The sequence below is a fragment of the Fonsecaea erecta genome, assembly GCF_001651985.1.
Source record: "Fonsecaea erecta strain CBS 125763 chromosome Unknown Scaff7, whole genome shotgun sequence".
Taxonomy (NCBI): domain Eukaryota; kingdom Fungi; phylum Ascomycota; class Eurotiomycetes; order Chaetothyriales; family Herpotrichiellaceae; genus Fonsecaea; species Fonsecaea erecta.
In genome coordinates this window covers 27,432-48,556 of record NW_017387250.1, presented here as the reverse complement: position 1 = coordinate 48,556, position 21,125 = coordinate 27,432, and the positions used below count along the sequence as shown (strand labels likewise).

At 50.5% G+C, this 21,125-nt stretch overlaps 5 protein-coding genes across 5 annotated transcripts; all 5 read right to left on the bottom strand.

Annotated features, from left to right (window-relative positions):
- Nucleotides 1–194: 194 nt before the first annotated feature.
- Nucleotides 195–935, bottom strand: AYL99_07865 (hypothetical protein; the record flags this gene model as incomplete). Its single annotated transcript, XM_018839374.1, has 1 exon — nucleotides 195–935. One exon carries the CDS (start codon nucleotides 933–935, stop codon nucleotides 195–197), a length of 741 nt encoding a protein of 246 aa, XP_018690495.1.
- Nucleotides 936–2,052: 1,117 nt separating this feature from the next.
- Nucleotides 2,053–2,472, bottom strand: AYL99_07864 (hypothetical protein; the record flags this gene model as incomplete). The annotated part of the gene is made up of 1 exon (XM_018839373.1): nucleotides 2,053–2,472. One exon carries the CDS (start codon nucleotides 2,470–2,472, stop codon nucleotides 2,053–2,055), a length of 420 nt encoding a protein of 139 aa, XP_018690494.1.
- Nucleotides 2,473–4,620: 2,148 nt separating this feature from the next.
- On the bottom strand, nucleotides 4,621–9,229 carry AYL99_07863 (hypothetical protein; the record flags this gene model as incomplete). The annotated part of the gene is made up of 2 exons (XM_018839372.1): nucleotides 4,621–5,502; nucleotides 5,552–9,229. 2 exons carry the CDS (start codon nucleotides 9,227–9,229, stop codon nucleotides 4,621–4,623), a joined length of 4,560 nt encoding a protein of 1,519 aa, XP_018690493.1.
- Nucleotides 9,230–11,969: 2,740 nt separating this feature from the next.
- AYL99_07862 (hypothetical protein) lies at nucleotides 11,970–15,334 on the bottom strand (the record flags this gene model as incomplete). The annotated part of the gene is made up of 4 exons (XM_018839371.1): nucleotides 11,970–13,417; nucleotides 13,464–14,034; nucleotides 14,085–14,497; nucleotides 14,542–15,334. The coding sequence occupies 4 exons, from the start codon at nucleotides 15,332–15,334 to the stop codon at nucleotides 11,970–11,972; spliced, it is 3,225 nt and encodes a 1,074-aa protein (XP_018690492.1).
- Nucleotides 15,335–16,829: 1,495 nt separating this feature from the next.
- On the bottom strand, nucleotides 16,830–17,214 carry AYL99_07861 (hypothetical protein; the record flags this gene model as incomplete). Its single annotated transcript, XM_018839370.1, has 3 exons — nucleotides 16,830–16,982; nucleotides 17,039–17,107; nucleotides 17,170–17,214. The coding sequence occupies 3 exons, from the start codon at nucleotides 17,212–17,214 to the stop codon at nucleotides 16,830–16,832; spliced, it is 267 nt and encodes an 88-aa protein (XP_018690491.1).
- Nucleotides 17,215–21,125: the final 3,911 nt, after the last annotated feature.

Sequence of the window (21,125 nt, the reverse complement as noted above, 5' to 3'; positions counted from 1 at the left end):
GTCTTGACACCTTTCTCCCAGGCTAGTCTACCATTGGCTGATGTCTACTCGGTACATATAGTTTCGTGTAGTCTCCCAGAACAAATCCTGCTCGATCATCTATTTGGGTGATCATTCCTCTTTCTCCAACGTAAAGCTTCAATGAGATCTGTTATTCGGCGTAAGGAACCCGTGCCCCCATTTATAGCGCCACCTCAGAACTTCCAGCTGAAAATAGCGACAAAAAGAACAAGTGCCGAGACAATTGGAAATACAGGGTCAGCCCTGAGTTTGTCAATCCAAGTCAATGGGCGCTCTGTGTCTTCTACCCGGGGAACGCTCAATCCTGCGATATAGTGCCTCGCGAAGAGATCGTTCTGGATCCACCAGTACTTGTTCAGGGCCTTCAGAATGTCCACCTTTGTCTGCAGCTCCAGTTTCTCAACGCCCATGACAATGTCGATGACGGCGTTTTCGACCCATCCAAGTAGGAGATTTACTTCACGATACTCCACGAACAGTGTCGGTTTGTTCTCCCGGGACTTCAAGCCCGAGTTCGTGGACCCCGTATGGACCTTGCCCACCATGTCAATGTATTGCCAAAATCTGCTCTCAGGAGTCCAGTCGTGGTTGGAGAGCAGCCTAATCAGGTATGCTTTCAGGAAGTCTTTCCGGTATTTGATGTTTGCGTGGCTGGCATTCAGGTCGTGTACGTCGGCGTCCGTAGTGACTTCTCCTTGGACCTGTTTGGGCGCAAAGGCAGCGGCGGTGATGTCGTACTTCAGCAGCTGATCGTAGACGGCATCGACGATATTACCGATAATGGGTTTAAGCACAGGTTTGCAGGCTTCAATGAGTTTTCCATCTTTTGCTGGGTCCCAACCAAGAAAGGACTGCATGTATTTCATGCGAGCAGCGAGGTCGTGGTTGATAGCATTGCTGTCAATGTGCTCCATGTTGTCTGTGTCTGTTACCGGAGCTCCGGAATGAGTGATGGGGTTGTTAATCGTCCAGGGGATACAGAGCCTTGGTGGTCTTATATTCCTCTCAGTGAGTAGGCAATTGGAGTGGAGTTTATCATTTCCGTGGCAGAGATATCAAAAGAATTGGGGCAACTTCCCTTCGGTCGCTTCCCTGCTGGTTACTCGCATGCGGAGTTGGGATTGCGGGTAATTTGCAAATGAGTGGATGCACAATCACGGCCATGCGCTGGCTTGAGACGCGGACAATGGACCTTGTCCCTGTCTGTGCTGCACTCCGTATCGCATTGGTAGGTGGCTCTAGCCCCCGAACTTCTCCGCAGCTGCTGTGACCCGCCGCCATTATTCTCCAACCATATGCCTCGAATTGACAATCACAGGATCACTGGCGCAACATTGGCTCTTGTACAACATCGGAATAAAGAGAAAAGGTCGGAATAAGGGACCTGTATCGTATTGACAGCAGCAGACAACTCTGCGCACGACAGCTGAGTGCCGAGAATATGCAAAACATTCCTTATCTGGGCCGGAAAGACAAAACGAGGCTGGGGTTGTGTTCGCATGTCCCATAGACGTCCCCTGACAGCTCCAGGATTTGATCTGTGTACATATCGAGGTTTTAATAACTCCGTTGGCTGTCTGGAGGAAATCTCCGGTCACGGCCAAACCCCCAGTTTTCTGGCTAACGACAAAACAGCCCCGGGTGTTCGTAAGTCCCTTTCATGGATGATGGAACCATGCCGCCCCACGTTTCCAAACATGACTTTGCAGCCTCGTCTGAGATGTTTGGGCGAAGACTCGGCATGGCTTCTGGCAAGGAATGCTCTGTGGAGATCTAGAACGTTATATCGACCGGCAGTACAGATAGATTGTTACTGCGAAGAGTGCGGACTTCAACAGATGGATTATACTGCAGCTACGGACCGGGGATAGCTCGAAACCATGGGGTTTGTCCTCGCTATGAATCCAGAGTGCATCACTCAAAACGCCCATGCTCCAGGTGACGCCTCACTCATACACTAGACCTGAGCAGCTTTTCGTACAGTATAGTGTGACTGGGTTGTTGTTGCCCCGATGTACTATAGAGCCGAGTTCATTGACTGGGGCGCACCGTTTGGCGAAGATACCAAGCCTTGGCCTTGCGCGCGTTGCACCTCAGACATAGTGCACCGTCCATTCGGGAGAGATTTGCGTCTGTGGTCTGAGCCGGGTCGTACCTTGAGTACTCAGGCTTTCTGTCCCCGTTGGAGAGTTTCATGTATGGGGGAGGCGCCTCTTCCGAGTCGAGGTCTGAATCGTGTGTATCCTCGAGCAAGTTGTGGAATGGATCTGCGTCGACGGGTTCCGTACGTGAAGGTATCGCGGGATGGTATGCTGGACATGCATCGACGTCCTCGGCTATGCTTGATTGTAGGTATGGAATTCCCCCGGAACTCCCTGTGCCAGAAGGGAGAGCTAGATTACGCCGGGAGGTACCTCGGCGAAGTTCTTTGACGGCGTTGCGCAGAGACATGGTGAGTGTGAAGTTATAGTAGGCCGTGAACATTCTATCCAGAACTTGTGTCGACAATAGTGGAGGAGAAACCTGTCTCGCCCTAGGAATGTACCATCTGACGAGCAGAAAGGGAAAGTTCTCATCTTATGTGTGCTTCATATCTGTTGGTTCCTGTCCTCAGTATCGTGCCCAACTTGACTCGATGGCCATAAACGACAAGAGTCCTCAACACCGTAGTCGGCCTGACTTGGAAAGCGTTGACCCTTAGGTTACCTTTAGCCTGCCATCTCGTATTGCCCCGTAATCATCCCGCCTCAGATGTGCTCATTTTGTCTGCCTAGCTCACGCATCTACGAGGGCATGTCTCCAGACCACTGGCTCAAATATCGCTCTCATCGCCAAGATTTGCTGTCAGCGTAGTTCGTGAGAGCAACCAGGGCGGACGTTTAGAGCCAGTAGGGTTTTCTGCAGCGACGGCTGGTCATACTAAACGAGATCCAGAGACCAGGCTTCCTCGTGTTTCGGACACATGCGTGGAACCTATTGGCATCGCTTGCATCTGGGGCCCTCGCTTTGAACAGCCTAGAATGGCGTTGCTGAAAGTCGGATTCAGATTAAGCAGCGGAGCTGAAGGGCGCAGCCACCCCTTGCTCGAAAGGTAGAACGGAAGCGCACGTCGCAGGCTAGTAGCTGCGGCTCAAGCCTGAACTTGGCGGTCAACAACAGTGACGGCAAGGACAAGCTTCCATGGCCTTGATGGTAAGGGCCTGGTGGGAGAATTAACCCTCGAGATGGAAAGTGTTGGCCAAAGGTCAGCCCTCGATGATCAACGGCTAGAGCAGTAGTACTAGTCGCAAACGAGGCTGCTACAGGCGCGCTGAGCGCCAGGACGTCTGCTGATTCAGGCTTCGCGAAAAGGCAGCCCGTAAGGCCCTCCTAGGTTCTTACCCGCATTATTTTCCCACACGCTTCTTCAATGTCTACCATCTGTGCCGCAGCGACGTGTCTTTCGTGCCTGCTGTCAGATGCGGCGGAACAGAGATCAGCATAAGCTCAAAATTCCAATACAGACACGACGGAATTGATCGTCAACGGCCAATCCACTTTCTGCAACCATGAGCCCCAAACCCGTTACTACTTTTGCCTAGCACTGCAAAAGTTGCCGGGTCCGCCCTCGAGTATTACTGCTTGCCAATCGGCCGATCCATGAGATAGGTCATGCATTGTCGTCAACTTGACGACTGTAGCGACATCCGCCTTGATCTTCGGTAGACACCTGTCACTAGCCTTAGCCCCCCAGGACCCTGGGCAGACATAATACAACTATTATTCAAGAGGTGGTTACATACATATGTTGGCACTGCTATGCGTGGCATTATCGAGCCAGAGAAGCAATGTGAGACCGCAATGTTTATTTCCTGCCGAGCTCTGCTTACCACCGATTTCTTGGGGTCCTCGGTGAACCATGTGTCCATTGTACTCGAAAGCCATCATTTCCCACCTTTCGATTACCATGCTCTCACCCCTTTTTCTTGGGCCAGTCATGTCGTCGACGACTTTCGCTGACCGATTGCAGCTTGAGCAATCTTCCTAAGGAGCGAAAATCAAACTGTGGTGCAGCGCATGCAGATATGCCACCTAGCTTTTGTTGCAAATTCGATCGATCCCGCCAGACGAAGGCGGGCAACGCTTGTCAGTGGAGGAGGCGAGCAAGCAACTTGCTTAGGCCTATGAAGTCGACGGCTGGATGTGATCGTCAACGACATGGAAATCTTTCAGCCAAGTCTCTGCGTTAGGATATTCTCGCATCCTTGCAGATTTTTCGATATCCAGCTTGAATCCGCGCAGTTTAATCCGGCACAATTTTGCACTGAATCTGCAAGCCTTTGGAGGCTTCTATGCATGTGCGGTAAGATCAGGAGAATAAAACCGGAGCCATGGGTAAGCCTACGGCGGAGGATATATCGATCAGCATGGCGGTAGACACAACAACTGCCTAGCCTCGTTAAACCCGCGGACCACAATTCTGCATATTTATCAACAAATGTTCGTCTTTCTCAAGTGTTCGTCTTTCAACTTGGCACAAAGGTAGAACCATGTATTCATCACATGATTATTACCTAGAAGGTTGTCCTGTGTAAGTTCAACCTCAATCTATCAAGACCTCTACCGAACAAGATTTCTCAGAATCGCCCACGCCAAATGGAAATAAAACGCCAATTGAGAGCCTTTCTTCTGATGAGCTCTTTCTTCATGCTCTCTTTCTTCCTCGGGGGTATCCGACTTTGGCTTCAGCTTCCGCAGGCTTTTGATCGAGAAACCCCTGACTCTGAAGATGTAGTATAGAAAGATTGCAGCAACAATATTGAAAGCAATGTAAGCGAATAAAATGCCCAAATTCCGATATTTGTCTGATGGTTCAATCGACGAGGCCGCGAGGAATTGGTTGGCGCTTCTGATCGGACAGTACTCGCAGCTTGCTGTTGCGGCAGGATTGAGTAGGGATCCTGGAGCGCCACCTTTCAGGTAAGCCGAGAGATATTGGCCACACGTTTGTCCGGATGGAGGATCGAAAACTGCTAGTTCATTCTTTGCGCAGACGACCGCTCTATTCGCCAAGCCCGTTCCAGCCCACCCGCCGATTAGATAGGTGAAAGGACTCACGCGATACATGAAGATCCAGAATCCTGGAAGCGCTGAGGGCGGCTGCAGCACGCCGTTGAATTGCAGGGTCAGCGTGAACAGGATGGTCGAAAGAGCAGCCGCCGTCTCGGTGCTTGGCATGGTGAAAATGAGCATCTGCGCCCAGGTCGATCCGAAGAGTAAGAATTGCAGACAAAATGCCCACATCAGAGTTCGAGTTGTGGAGTCGTGGTGAAGCCCGAAAACTGGAAAGTACCAGCACGCCCATACAACCACAGAGAGGATGATTTGATAAGGGATTTCCACGAGGATGTTGGCCATCAGGAAGACAGGCCAGCTGTACATCTTTGAGGGAGATTCCCGGACTTCGAATAAAGCCCGTTGTGGGAGGAATCTCGACATGATCTGAGATTTGACGTTAGCACTTCAGAAGTAGAACAGGAGGACCATGTACCTGATTGGCCACTGTTGAGAATGTGGCATTCAGCATATAGATCGCAAAAATGACATTTTGCAATCCAGTAGCCGAAGCATTTTGCAGGAAAAAAGTGAACCCTATGAAAAGTGAGGATAGGAGGCCAAATTGCAACTTGGCGTAGATGTAGCCTGGATTGCGCCAGTAGTTCTGAAAGAGCCGTTGGGTGACACACTGGAACTGGCTCACAAAAGACACCGCGAACTGTAGCCGGTCGTCAGCATCATCACCGTGGCGGGAGGATTCTGGCGGCACCCTGCAGACGGCGGACTTGACGTTGGTGAACTCAGGGCTCGCTTTCCAAAGCTCGGGCCAGTCGTGGGAAGAATTGCCGACAACATCCAAGATATACTCAGCAGGGTTTTCTGCTGCGCCGCAGGCTCTAGCCCCGTGTCCCTCAAAGAAGCGGGTCAGTGTCTGGCAATCTGTACCGATTGGTCCGAAATATGTTGTGCGGCCACCTCTCGCGAGGAGGAGGATGGAATCAAACTGCTGGAAGAGCATAGCTGAAGGCTGGTGGATGGTAGCAAGGATGGCTTGGCCGTTATCCGCCAGTCTCCTCAACAATGATACGATTGTCCACGCGCTCTGTGAGTCTAGGCCAGAGGTAGGTTCATCCAGAAATAGGATTGACGGTTTGGCTGCAAGCTCGACTCCGATTGTCAGAAGTTTCCTCTGTTCAATGTTCAGTCCTTCGCCAGGTTGACCAACCACTGCATCGCTGAAGTGTTCCATTTTGAGAACTTCGATCACCTTCTCAACATATTCGAATTTCTCTGCCAGTGGCACTGATGCAGGTTGGCGTAAAAGAGCCGAGAAACGTAGGGCTTCGCGGACTGTACTGGAAGGCAGATGGAGATCCTGCTGCTGGACATATCCCGTCTTTCGCTGGAACGATGGCTTGAGAGGCAACCCATCTACTGTGACCTTGCCCGAAACTTTCCCGACTGTGTTATGACGCTGTGCGAGCGTGTCGAGTAATGTCGTCTTTCCAGCCCCCGAGACTCCCATCAAGCAGGTGAGTGTCCCAGGCGCGACCCAGCCGTTGACGTTGTCCAGTAAGCGTCGTTGCTTGCCTTGAACTGAAATGTCCAATGTTAAATCCTGCCATGCAAGGGAGCCGGTTTTTCCGTGTCTTTTCTCGCTCACTTGCTCGTCTATGCTGTGAGACATCGCTCCCGAGTCGGGCTCAGCATCCTCTACACCATGAACCTGCGCGGAGGCGGTTTCTTGGTTGCGGGCTGCCTTTGTTTCGATGTCGCCTTCAGTTGCATTCAGACTCTGTGCTGTTCTGTAGTCTCGAAATACGAGCCGTTGTGGTTCCGCTTTCACGCTTGACCGAAATTCTGTGGCAACCAGGTAGAAGCCAAGAAAGAAGACCATGTAGGCCAATGCAATCCCAAGATTTCGCCAAAGGTGTGAGTAGCTATATTGGTAACCGGACTGCACCCACGAATCTCCGGACACGATACTCTGGCCTGGCCTGGCTCCAATTACAGCGCAAGCAAATGTAGAGTTTCCAACGGCGTAGGGAGGAACAATGCTTTGTGGAGCGCAAGGGAAGTTTCTGCCATGGACTTCATTGACAAGCAGTGCCTCAAAGATGTAGGCGATTGGATTGATATAGTTGATCCATCGAAACCAAGGGTGCATATAGGCAGTTTGAAGTGTAAAACCGGTGTAGATAACCATCATAAGAATCCCAATACCGGCAATAGCGTAGGCTTGGGGAAGCTGTTTTGAGGCAGCGCCGATGCTGCGAAATATAGTCGACATGACTAGAGTGCAGACAAAGTTGAGCAGCAGAAAGATGAAGAAATTCGAAGCCTCGAGGCGGAGACCGGCCAAGAAATAGTAAACCACGTTGAACAAGGTCGAGATGACAAATTTGACGGGGATGTCGACAATAAACGAAGCAAGCGCATCTGCGAACGGATGGTAGAAGGCAAAGGTATCCTGCTTCTGGACAATACTCCTTTTGGCGAACAGAGTTCCGATCTCAGTAACGGCCATCAACGCATTCATCAAAGTGGCGAGAAAAATCACCGAGCCTCTGGACTGGAGGCTCGCTGTGGTATCAGGAGGCCCAAAATATATGCTGCCAACAATTAGGGCAAGTATAACTCGTCCAATCGCGAGCGTCACCGTGGATGCTCTGTCGTTCCACAGCAATTGAGAAGACCTCTTCATACACAGCCGGATTTGCATCCATACGGAGATGAGGAAAGGAGACGAGTCTCGAGTGTGGTGTGATTGTGCTGCATGATGGGCGGCTTGCAGTTCCTGGAGGCGGCCGTTGCCTTTGGTATCCTCTTCGTACTGAGCAATCTCTGCCATGCAGGCGTGGTATTCTTCGGATTCCAGCCAGTATTGCTCAAACTCGGTGGCCGTTTGAGGGACTCTGTCTGTACAGTCAGGGCGGAGTTGCCGTTCCGAAGGATTGGTTACTGAGGTCAGAAAATCTGGAGTTGTCTGTCGAGGAGGACAGTACCATCCCATTTTTTGGAAGTAAGCGCGGGCGGAATCAACAGGGCCAAAGAATATTTGTCGTCCTTCGTACAGTATCAGCACCTTGTCGAAGATATCGTAGATGACCTGGCTGGCCTGGTATAGAGCAACAGCCTGGGTGACTCCAGCAACATCAGCCAATGTGCGTAGGGAGCGTACAAACTCCAATGCGGTTGCCGAATCGAGGCCCCGAGTTGCGTTGTCCCAGACAGCCAACAGAGAACGCGCCAGAGCCATTTCGGCAATGCTAACACGCTTCCTCTCCCCCCCACTGACACCACGTACGGTGTCGCTGCCGACCTTCGTATCTCGAACAGCAGAGAGTCTGAAAATCCGTAGCATGACTTCCGCCACGTGGGTGGCTTGCATTTCTCGATCAACGCCCCTAATCCGAGCTTGAGGGGCTTGTGCATGTGCGGCAAAACTCAATGTTTGCCCGACCGTCAAGTGCGGGAAGTGTTCGTCATTCTCTTGGTTGTAGACCGCCTTCCCTCTGAAGTTCTTGATAAAAAGATCTTGTGATATGCCATCATAGTTGACGATGGAATCGGATGTTCTTGTTAATCCACCAAGCTGACCAGATATCGATTTCAGAAAGGTTGTACATCCACTGCCAGGTCTGCCCAACACGAGCAGCATTTCGCCACTTCTCACGCAACCATTGAAAGCATGGAGTATCACCTTGGGTTCTTGTTTGCGTCTAGCTACGAGCATTGGCAATCGCATAAGAGCAAGCCATGGGCTCGCCACGGTTGGTTGTAGAGCGAGACTCGAACCTGTCCCGGAGACCGTGAGGGATTTGAAGCAAACGCCAATATTGGCCCGCTTGATGCCGTCTTCTGTGACCAACTGGATGATGGTCGAGGCCCAGAATCGAAAGTCGAATTCCTCATTTCCAGGATCCAGCCGAGGGTCAACATCGGCAAGGGTTTCCGGTGTGATTCCAATGTCCTTAGAGATTGTCGTTGCGATTCTTGTCAGTTCAGGGTCTTGATTCTCGATATGTAACAGCCTGTGGTGGTGGCGGGTGGGTTTCTTGCGTTCAGCAAGCACTCGAATCCCATCTCGAAGTCGATCATGGATTGCTGCTCCGTATATCTCCTGATAATCCTCCTCAGTACTGGATGCGTTGCTGGCTTGTCGCTCCATTGAATGCCAGAATAATCATGAGCTCTGGAAGACAACTCACTTGTCAAACTGGCCGAAACTTGCATCTCTGCGTCAAGGCGGCCTTCCCCTTGTATACTCTATATTGCTGAAAATTTGAGCAGGTCAACTGAGGTGCGGATCGGATGCCATGACATCAATGTAACACGAGCATGAGCCAGCATTTCCGAGGTCGAGGCGGACAGATGAAGGAACTGCTGCGACATTGCTTCGCTTGTTGGAGTGATGCTGTGTGCCCAAGTTCACTAGGTGAACTTAGGATATAATACAGTTTCCACCAGACTGAGCTGTATGTTCTACCATTTTTCGCAAGGATTACCGCATTGGCACAGTATAAGCGGATACGGGCGACTAGCAGAACTAGCGCCAGCTAGCGCATTCCCCGCTCGCTTAAAACCTCGGGACGGTTTCCGAAAACATCCAAAAAAAGAACTCCGCCTCTGCTTTTTCTTTCACTTCAGCTGCTCTATCCCTGACCAGTCTCGACGCTGAACCCGTGCAGCTATTACTAGCCAGCCTCTCGACGCAACCCTGCAAAGCGAACGGTTTCTCGACTCGGTTGCGACAAAGCTTATTCAGACCGTGTTTGGGCTTGCTACCAGGCCTATGGCCGAGGGGCTGATGGCCGGGTAGGGCTAAATTTCTTCTTCTCAAGACTGATGCGAGGAGATGACCAGGTTATGCAACAGATTAAAACCTATGGGTGCGCTCTCACACCTCCCGACCATGCAGTTTGCCAAATTCCGTGATGTGATTCATGTTGCAAACTCGGCATTCAGCGTCCAGCGTCTAGAAATTCGGGACACAAGATACTATCTCCTCGATGCCACAATGAACTCCGACAGCTCCTGCTTTGGGGCTTGGGACCGTATCGTATCACTGGCCTGAGAACATTTAACGCTCGGATTGGATATGCAGATTCCTTCCCTCAAAAAGAGCGAAACAGGAACTATCCCCGAACGCGCGTTTTACAGATTACCCCTGAATACCTGGTTTTAGTACCATTGTCATTTCAAGTTCGACAGGCTGCACAGCCAAACCTGCCAATGCCAGTGCAAAGGGTGATGATCAGATCGTTGGGTCTCTCACATTCCAAAATCTGATCTCTGTTATCGGCTGGCGTGTTGTTGCGTTTCTCTGCTCTTGTAGGCAAACCTGGTGGTTCCTCAGTTGCGTCGAAACAGGGCTTCGAATGAGCAACGCCAGATTTTCCGGATTGTCTCTACGCTTCTGGTGTTGCGGTCGTTGCCGTCATCTCCAACCACTTCTACCAAGCAGCCGACTATCTTTCATCCTGCTCGAGCCTTTACGAAGCTTACGCTCTAGCATCTCTCTTCCTCCTTTACGTGCAAATATGTGGCACCCGACGTGCAGACGAGTGATTCCCCTTTTCACAATCTCGCCGAAGTTTCCAGGAAAGAGAATGTCGTCGCTGGCAGCTTCCAGTGGTTATATGTATGATTGACGATCTATCGTTCATATTGATAAGTAATGCATCTGTGGAGAGTGCATGGACAACTGTCTTCTTCTATGTTGTCATCTCTACGGCTCTCATTATCATTCAGGTGATCACCAAGGCAACTGCGTCTACTGCAGCACTTCCCCTCGGCCGACATCTGCTCACGTTTGGGTATGCGCAGTCCAGCCCCTCCAGGGTACATTATCTAACCTTCCTCCCAGCTTCAAATCCTGGAGCTTATCGCAACCATCTAGGCTGTTCTGGCGGGGGTAAATTCCAGTGCATGCTCAAAGATTACATGGTTGGGTATATCGATCTGTCCAAACTGCTCATGCTCAAGCCTTTGTCCTTTTTATGCCCTCTACAGCATTTAAATAAGAGCGACAGGGTCAAGTCCACGTTCACATTGAATTAACTTGTGTATGGATCATCGTCAGCACTCCCAAATCTGGAGTGACAGGTGACTCACACATCACTTACGACGATCCCACGATCGGTTTGCCGGTATTGATCGTTTGCATTGCGGCCGTCATCTTCATGGTTGCCATCTATTTTACTTTCAATGCGAAGGAGTTTGAGGCCTGCGTGGAACGGAAGACGCAGACCTATCAACCGATGCAGGCAGTGGTCGACGCATGGTATCCAACGGATTTGAGCTGCGGTATCCAGGCGTTTGAGCCTCTCAGAGGGAGACAAGGCTAAAATGTGCGCTGGGTCTGAGGTGGGCATAGCGTTTTCTCGTTGAGGTTCTGATATATTTGGCGCGGTGTCGGCGTTCTAACGGGAGTTGAATAGCATGTTTTCGGTTCGTGAGACACTCTAGTAATAATCGGATAACGTAACGCAGTGCGACAAAGGTTATCCCAAAGGTCATATAGTTCACAGCTTTGAAGGTAGCGGGAAGCGGATAAGGCAGGAATACTCTTACAAATGCCTCTCTCCCCTGCCGCACACACACAAGAAAGCTGCGTTCCTGCTGTGCGTGGAATCGTAAGGGTTGCGGTAAAATTAGAGCATTGTGCTTAGAAGTTTTGTTGGCTACATACAAGGGAAAAACTTGACCTCGATCGGAGTATCTCGAAATCAGCGCGCCGGATGTGTGCAGAGTAACCAGGGGTCTCCACGTGTTAACAAAATTGCATCATAAACGACTTTATTCAGTCCATAGCTTGATTTTAAATAAGTAATACTCAACACCCGAAATACATGACACCCCAGCTGAGCCAGCAAAGCCCTTTCATGCGCCCTCTGTATACTCAATCCTCAGTCAAAAACGTCGCTGGCAACTCTAGTCTGCATGGCCTCGCGAAAACGTTGCTCCAACTCCTTCAACTCAGCTTCCGTTCGACCATGTTCGCCGTCCCTGACCATAACGGCTATCTTTTTTGCAGCGTCACGAATTCCTTCGGAGAACTTTCGGGTACCGCAAATATAAGCCCGAGCGCCACTTCTCCACAGAGTCACAATCTCCTCTGCTTCGCGGACCATCCTTTCTGGCACGTACGCACAGCCTAGAGAAGCTTCTTTCTCTCTGCTGAATGCGTATCTGATGTTCACGACACCTTTCTCCGCCCAACTGTCCAGTTCTTCCGCGTAAAGCCTGTCTTTTGTTTGGCTTCGGCATCCTAAGAACAGGACAGCCGGCGCCAATTTTCGTTCAGAATTTGACTCCATCTGAATGGCCCGTGCCTGGAGAAAGCCTCGGAAGGGAGCAACGCCAGTGCCAGCTGCGAACATGAGCAGCGGAGTTTTCTCTGGGTCGACCGGTAGGCGGAATGTTTTCTTCACCGTCGGCCGAATGCTCACTTGGATTGAATCACCAGCTTTCAACCCACACAGGTATGTTCCGGTAACCCCTTCAAAGCGTTGATTGGCATCAGACAAAGCCCTGGTGTCGATCACCCCGTAGCTGATGGAGCAGACGTTGGGGTTCGAGAGGGGTGAAGAGGAGATTGAGTATTGACGTACATTCAACGGCGGCAAGAGGCTGAGGTATTCACCAAAAGGCAAATTGATAGATGGGTGTTTAGTGAGTAGCTCGAAGAGGCTTGTTCTCTTCTGGGTGATTTCCTGTTCGAAGCGTGAATTTTCCACTGTCAGATTCTCCAAATAGGCTTTGTCGTCGGCATGTTCAGTGTATTTTGTAAAGATTTTGATGCCCTTCTTCGTGGCAGGTTGAGACAATTCAACGTAGCTTCGCAAAACATCAAAGACTGAGAGTGGAATATCCGTAGGAATGGTTGATGGACCGCTTGACTTGATTGTAATCACCGCATCACCGGGCAGGCCGAAATGCGCCATGATTCTTTGAACACTTTTCTCAGAGTTGAGTGGTAAAATAGCCACATAGTCGCCACATTCGTAAGCAATGTCTTTTGGGAGTTCAATTTCCATGTGACACTTGACCGGTTCTCCCTCCATGGTGAGTATCCGATTGTCTTTTATTTTGGCCAAGAAGACATCGTACCGGAGACTTGAAGCCCGTGCACTTGTCGATATCTCGACGTGAGTCACCTCAGCTTGGCCCGCTTTGCTCTCGCTGCCGGAGAGCTCTGTCCAAAGAGAATTCTCCAGCCACTCTTCGAATTCGCCGTACATATTACCCTTCGACGCATCGGTAAAGCCCGAAGAAGCGATCTTTCTAGCACTGCATCTCTCCAGAAGCTCATCAGCAAGCTTCGGAACGCGGTGGAAAGTCTGGCTCCAATCACCTGCATAGGAGTTAGATAGAATGGTAGCAGAAATAACGACACTTACGGTGGCCGCAGCCGAAGACTGTATACTGCACGCCGTGCAAAGAGTCCTGTCCACAGCTTGAGAGCCACTCCATGAACCTGGCCGCATTATCCGGTGGCTGGCCTTCGTAGGAGGAAGTAATGATAATCACCGGATGGTCCTTCGGCAATGCGTTCGTAGCACTGTCTAAGTCTTGAACACTGGCATGAAACCCATGCGATCCTGAGTCTGCTGCAAGCCGCTGAGCGAAAGCTTGACAAGTGCCTGTGTTGGAGCCATAAAGAATGGTCATCGGTTTGAAGGATTGAGACACCTCTATCTCCTTTTTGGAAGAGGACAAGTGGGCTTGAGAGTCGTTTCCGCTTTTGCTGTGTATCAAGAGGTCCATTGATGTGGCATCCATATTCCTGCGAGGCGTGACTCGGATGTATAGTTCGTCCGGCTTGATGGTCAATGCTTGTTTGATGGCTGGCTTGTAGTTGGGGTTATCGAGTTTCACTTCGAAGTTCTGCAGAATCATGGCGAGGACCAGCATCGCCTCTTGCCAGGCAAAAGGTCTCCCAATACAGGCTCGCTTTCCGTTTCCAAACGGCTGTTCCGGATTGTTAAACTTCTGTCGCACGTTGCGGAGCTGAGACTCACCTTCCAGGTACCAGGATATTTGGCTGTGATTCTATCAAAGTTTTCGTCTAACATCCTGTCAGGATCGAAATAATCTGCCGTCTCCCCCCATACTTTTGGATCTCTTTGAGCTTTGCTTAGCAATATCACAATGTTGTCGGCTGGCTCAAGCTTGTATCTGCCACCGTCAACAGTGACTGTTTGATGTGCAACCGCCGGATTAATTTGTTTCTGGAGAACGGGTACTGTGGGATTGAGTCGGGTAGTCTCACGCAGCACAGCGTTCAAATACTTCAGTTTGCTGATGTCGCCAGCTTCGATGGACCGGGTACCGATGACTTCGTCGATTTCTTTCTGTGCCTTAAGGTAGGTTTCGGGATTCTTCAACAGCTGCATGGTGGCGAAAGACAACAGTCCAGAGGTGGTCTCGTGGCCTCGAGCCGTCAGCCAAGTTTCAAGAGAGAAGTAGAAAACATACCAGCAATAAGAAAAGTGATCATCTGTTCGATAATGAGTTCGTCGCGCATGATCTCCCCTGTCTTAGGGTCTTTTCCATAGATCATGGTGTTCAGAACATCTTTGTTGTCTGTCGGATTGGCTCTGCGATTTTCGATGATCCTTTTCCCAGTTTCTACAAGGACCTTCCTGGCCTGCACGGTTTCTGCGTTGGTCTTGAACAGAAAACTTTGGATGAATGTGGGTCGACTCGTTTTCGCGTTGTTCTCAGCGAAGACGACATTCATCGCTTGTACGAATGGGTGCATGGTGTCTTGGTAGAACGAGTTGAAGCGGTAACTCATGGTGCAGAGGGCGATGGTGTCCAGTGTCAATCGGGTGAAATCTTCAGTGGCCAGGATCTTGTTTTCTGGTCCTTTCCTCGCCCAGGACAGAATCAATTGATTTGCGATGTCCTTCATGTCCGTGAACATGTCCAGGACAGACAATGGGGCAAAGGCCGGCATGAGAATTCGATGGCCCTGAGCCCAGTCAGGGTCTTCATTGCGCGCTGCGAAGAGCCCCTTGGGACCTGGTCTCTCCGAGATAGTCGCAGGCGGGATTTTAACGAAGCGTCTCTCATCAACCATCTCTTCAAGAAGACTTGCAGAGCTACACAAGATCCGCCGTTTACCGTTGACGGTGATTTGATAGATTGGGCCGTATATTCCTGCGAAGCGCTCAAGGCCGCGGATAGGGATTGCTCGATCCTCCCAGATGTCCAGAAGATTGCCGATGATGGGCAGGGCGCGTGGCCCTGGAATGGTTTCAGTCATGGTGGAGTGGTTCGATGAGTCTTCAACTGAGAAGTGTTTGAATGATGAAAGACGAAGAGCTTCCGGTGCGACACGCCGCTGTATATAGTCCGTGATCTCGCCATGGGTGCCTCTTCGGATAGTGCTTGAGTATAGAAGAGCCTAATTATGGTTTTCCTCTATCCGAAGCGCAGCGTTCAAACTGGCGATGATGAAGCCCAAAACGCCGCTGGCGAAGCATCGCAATCCATAAGAAGTAAACTTCGCGAAGTCTAGGAAAATGGTAGCTCCACGCTGAGTAGCTCGAACTCGGCGCCGACGCAAACCATGTTCGAAGTATCTCTCGGCCACACCTGGCGCTCGAACTCAGAATGGCATTCTTTTCGAAGGTGATGTGGAGCAAGTACTGAAGTAAGGTTTGGTCCGCCACAAATGCCACCTCGTATTTTCGGGGGTATGAATGGACGAGAGAAAAATGTCGAATATGGCTCAAGACTCTTTCAAAACTCGGCCGGCGAATGGTGGGCTATACCAGTGGCTGCCAGTTTTCCTCTGACAGCTTGGCTCCGTTTAATTCGTCCTCGCTTCTTTGAGGCGAAAGCTGGGGCAGTGTCTGAGAGTGAATGAAACTTGTCGAGAAACTAACTCTTTGCAGTAATTCGTGCGCAGAATCGTTGTGCCTTCACCCGCGACCACCAACCGCCTTATATTTTAGACTTATCGGTATCCATGGATTATTCTAGGCCTCACATGTACGAGTACTCGAGTTGAATAAAACGAGGAAGCTCAAGATCGAGTAGATCTCGCGTCGACATCCCAGCCAGGGTCAGGACTTTCAGCTTAGGCTTCAGCTTCAGCTCAGCGACATGCCGGGTCTTTCCGCGTAGCTCGTCCTGAGCCGGGACGTCGTCTTTGCGTCTCAGGTACCAGAAGCTCAGCGATTCATTGCCATGATGCTCGGCAGAGAGAGCGCACTGCTTGATGGCATACTGTATCGAGACAGTCAGTCTACTTTATGTTGAAGAGCAGCTCGGTGCGAATATAGTCTATGAGTGTGTTGGCACTTCAAGAAGAGCATAATGCCTTCTGGTTAATGAATTCGGCGCTTTGCTTTGCACTAACCTATAAGCTAGGTCATATGAGGCCATCGAGTAGGCAGATGCTTTCACGGATAAGCCCGAGATTGCTGAGACGATTGACTTCGTGAAAGTGTGGAGAATGAATGTGCGCGTATTCCCATCTACTTGATCTATTGCGTGTGTTCTGTGCAAAGAGACAAGGACACAGCGAAGTCCCATGTTTCACTGCTCTCCTCATCACCCGTGCTTCAGATCATATCTTGGTACCTCGTATCAGGTCCGCTTAGGTGCGTTAGTAGCGGAAGTCGAAGAAATGGAGACCCCGGCGTGCTCATCTCGATCCAACAAGTCCTGCAAATTCTGCAATTCTAACCGTTAACATATCCAGCTATATCTAGTGGATGTTCATCCTTTTCGATTTGACTGGATCCCGTTGCTTAAGCTGCTTCGGTGGCGGCGTCCTCTCCCGTATAGTCTAGAATGGAAATCAGCCAGCCAAAGAGATTTGATTCTTCGGGGCCATCGCGCTTGACCTTGTCGTCATAACTGGTTAGTCCCCAACCTGCGGCTAGAAGATCTTTGTCAAACTCCTAGAAGGGTCAATTTAGTATAGACTACCCTGTTGGCCAGTCTGCCATAAACTCACCGCCGGTCTGACCTTGTCGTCGTAACGAATTAGCCCCCAGAATTCAGCTAGGAGATCCCTGTCAAGCTCCTGTGGTAGACTGGTCAGGTTGCCATTGACCACGAGAAAAGCTTGGAGCTTTGAAGACTCACCACTGGACCCGGGGCCGGGGCTGCAATTGAGGGCTCACGGCGCATAGAGTCGCAGCACAGATTCGGAGAACTTCATTTTGGCTAGCCCTGGGGTTGGAATGGCCGGTGGCAAGGGCTGAGTGTTTGATAGACTGGGGGTAGTCGAAGACGGGGCTGCGACTTGGAGGCCGTGCGATGGTTTTGACTTCGCGTCACGGAGCTGGAAGGCCTTGCGGATCATATTGAGACAGTGTAGGTGATGGAAGACATCAATCACAGCAATATAACTGCCTGGTTCCTAGAAAATTGGCCATGTCTTGTTGGGAATATGTGCTGCTTCGTAGGCATTCAGGATTATTGACCCAACTGCTCAATCACATGCGGATAAGCTTCCCAGTTGTTGCAAAAACAGTGGAATGAGGACTTGAGCAGCTTATAGTTGGATAGATCATCATAGTTAGCATCGATCTCTGTAAATGGCGTTCCTTGGTATCGCAGATCGACATCTCCGCCGAAAGTGGATTTAAAGACCTTGCTGTCGTATTCAAGAAGGCGCTGGAGCGGCGCTGTTCAGACAGAGAATGGTCAATTGGATCCTGCGTCAACAAATTTCGAAGACTTACACCAAGCGATTTGTGGGAAGAGAGGCTTCGTCGGGCCTACATTGTAGCGCAGATGGTAGAGAACGAAGAGGGTGAGAGTGGCAGATATTGCCCAAGAAATGATGAGGCCTGCACTGAGCCATGCCCGGTCAATCCTGTCTGGATAACACCTCTTTCAGGAGACACCATCTATTCATCCTCTTGTGATTTTGCTCAGACTCGCCGGTCAACGTGATTTCTGAGCTCTCATCGCTGGAGTGTCACTGATCGCGTTCGATGTTGTTCGATGCCAGCTGTAGATACTGTTCGGTCTTTGATGGCATATTTAAAAATCAAGAATCGAATAGCTTCCAAGAATCACGGGGCGTGTGTAAGAGTTGTACCTCGGCGCGGGTAGATGGCAATTCCTCGATGCTAATACCATCCGGGACTCATAAAAGGGAGGATGATGCAGTTGAAATCTTCGTCGTGCCATATCCATCTGACGGCCCAGGTCGGACTAAATTGGTCATATGGAGGCGTCGAGACAGGAAATGCTAAAGTGGTTAGTGGCTTTCCGCTCACCCTTTCTCGGGCCGCGCTGGGCGGAACCCATTACAATTGCTTCGTTCATGGCTTCGGCGTATCGTCGACCGAAGTCGAGCGCGCCGCTGACTGTGATCGACCGTGGCCCAAAGGTGTGACGAGCGCGCGAGTAAGCACGCTTTACTGCCAGTAGAATCTAGCACACCGGGCTCTCGCGCGAAGAAACACAAAGGACGGGTTCGTGTCGAAGCAAACGTACGTCATCAGGCTAATGAACCGACCGTACATATTCCAAGGACTGCGTGCATGTGTAACATGTACTGTTTAGCACACGGCATCTACGGGGGTATGGTCGAGAGCATTCGGCGCAAAAAGCGAGGTGAGCAAATGTCAAGGCAGGGTCGCGTCCTTCCGGCTGAAAGTTCTTTCACAAGTAAATGGTCCACTTTCCAGATGAGGTTACGAAAACAAGAATAACTGCTTTTCTGGGGAAGAATGTTTCAGGAACTACTGAGATGACATCTCCACAATGCAGAGCAGACATTGCTGACGGTATCCAGGAAAATGGATGCCCTCAAGAAGCAGTGTGGCTGCAATCCTGTACCTGACTAGCGTGGTTCCCAGATTCACAGGAAGCTCAGACCACTCTTATCCGCCATCTGCTCCACTGTCATGTCGTCATCGAGCAAACCAAATAATCAGCTCCAATGCGTCGGACCACCATCGTTGATGTTTTATGGAACAGTGGTAGGCGTGGCCCAAATCGCCATCCTTCAAATCGACGGGTCGTCCTAGCGCCAGTGAGCGTAGCAAGTGTTGCCACTCATAGACGCAATATAGTTGATGAAAATCAGACTTGGCATGCAAGTGGCTGTAATTGCCCGTGAGGACTTGGTCGACAGTTCAAGTCTCGTTATTTAGAGTCGACCATTCCCAATCTCTGCGATACCTGTGGACAAAGAGTCGTCGAGATGTGAATCCCAGCATGTGTTGGGATAATAGGCATATGATATGATGTCGAAGTGACAGCCCAGAGATCGGGCTTCGTCAATACTAGTGCCGCAGTGGATGATGTCTTGCGTCGACATTGCTGGAGAGATGAGATGGGCGTACGATTGTGAAATGGAGAGGCCGAGGGCGAAAACGGTCAGCCTATGCTGCCACAAGGCCATGTTTGTTGCTAGCGTACGTATTGAACGAAGTCAGATCATAGGTGGTCTGGTAACCAAGGTTCCCCATGGGATCGAGAGATATGAAATATTGCTGGTACTAGAGGCTGTTTATCACAGAGACAGTCTTTTCCCTCGAAAGGATTGTTATATTTGGTTGAGGGGAGTGATCGGAATTGAGGTTTTTCGGCTTTTGATCAGGGTCCCAGTCAGGCGTAACGCGCGGCATGGTCGCTCCACATTATAAGCCAATGTCCTAAGAACAAATCCAGACTCGGTGAGTTCCTCGGTTTCCGGATTGCTATGTTCCGGAGGTGCTCTAACGTGCTATGCGTGCATAGCGACCTTTTTGCTTATCTATTATTCTTCAAGGACGCAAGCAACGCCTAATTGAGCCAAACTCGTCGTTGTCTGCTAAATATACAGTGCCATCCTCGCCACTTGGCCGGTTTTCGACAGACATCCAAGAACATTAAAGCAGCTCTTTGTGACAAACTTGGACGCGCCGTTCAATTACCACAATGTCTCGTTCGGCTTCAAAAAAGTTAGTCTGGAGGACGAGGAGGATAGTGTGGTTGGCTTGGACGAAGAGCAAACTGGATCACCATGGGGTATATCATGTCGCAAACGCCGCCAGAGACGGTTTGGGGATGTGGCGTATGCGGGAGCATTGGGAGTTGTTGCATTCCGGGTCCTCCTTGTCGTTGGCTTCTCTCCTGGCGTTCGACAGGAAGAGCCGCATGCCAGAGAAGGGCCTCGGAAATACAGAGCTATCACGAGCAGCATAAAACCACTCCTTGCCGAGTATGGTTGCGGCGATACCGAAGCATCAGCAAGAGTGCACTGGGTTGCCGCTTTGATATTCTGAGTCACTCCTGGACACCAGTGGCGTGCTGGGACCATCCACTCTACGACGACATGATGAGATGATATAATGACAGCTTGGCGTTTGCGATTGCGGGTTGGGAAGAGATGTTGACCATGGCGGGCTAGGATATGAAAACCAGACACTGATCAACTCAAGGAGGGCACACTTGGTTGCATGCACGTACGCTTGGCAGAAGCTGACGCGGGCAGCGTTGATGCAGGCGCCTCTGGATAGCTTGTCCGCATCTTGTTAATTAGCGAAGATATGTGGCGAGCAACTCGTATATCGAGATTAGTTTGGGTGGGATGACAAGGTTGTGGTTAAGCAGGTTAGCTTCGTTGAGCGTGGACTTGATGCAACTGGCATACTGAAGATACTCCCGACGCCTTGACGAGCAGGGAAGGTTTCCCGACAATTGATACTAAACTGGGAACTAACGCTTGGCTGCCACGTGACCAAAGTAGAGAATTCTGTGAAGTTCTTAATTCTGGCAGCAGGTACTTGCACAGTTTTTCTTTAGTATTTCTAACCTCAGCATCAGAACGCTGAATCCTTTGACGATGCCTTGGCCCCGGCGCTCACTGACGCGCGTTGGCTCCTGCCACTATGCACATTGCGGAGCTTTGAGGTGGGGACTATCAAGAATCCTTAGCTTGTCAGTCTTCGATTACTCGTGGTCATATCCCGACTTCCTGGTAAGCTATCAAAAGGATTAATACTATAAAAACGGGTTTGCTTTCCCTGGCCAGGAATCTCTCTCTGTTGAGCCTCTCAGACATCTTCAATAGGGAAGAGCAGTGCAGTATCTTGTCA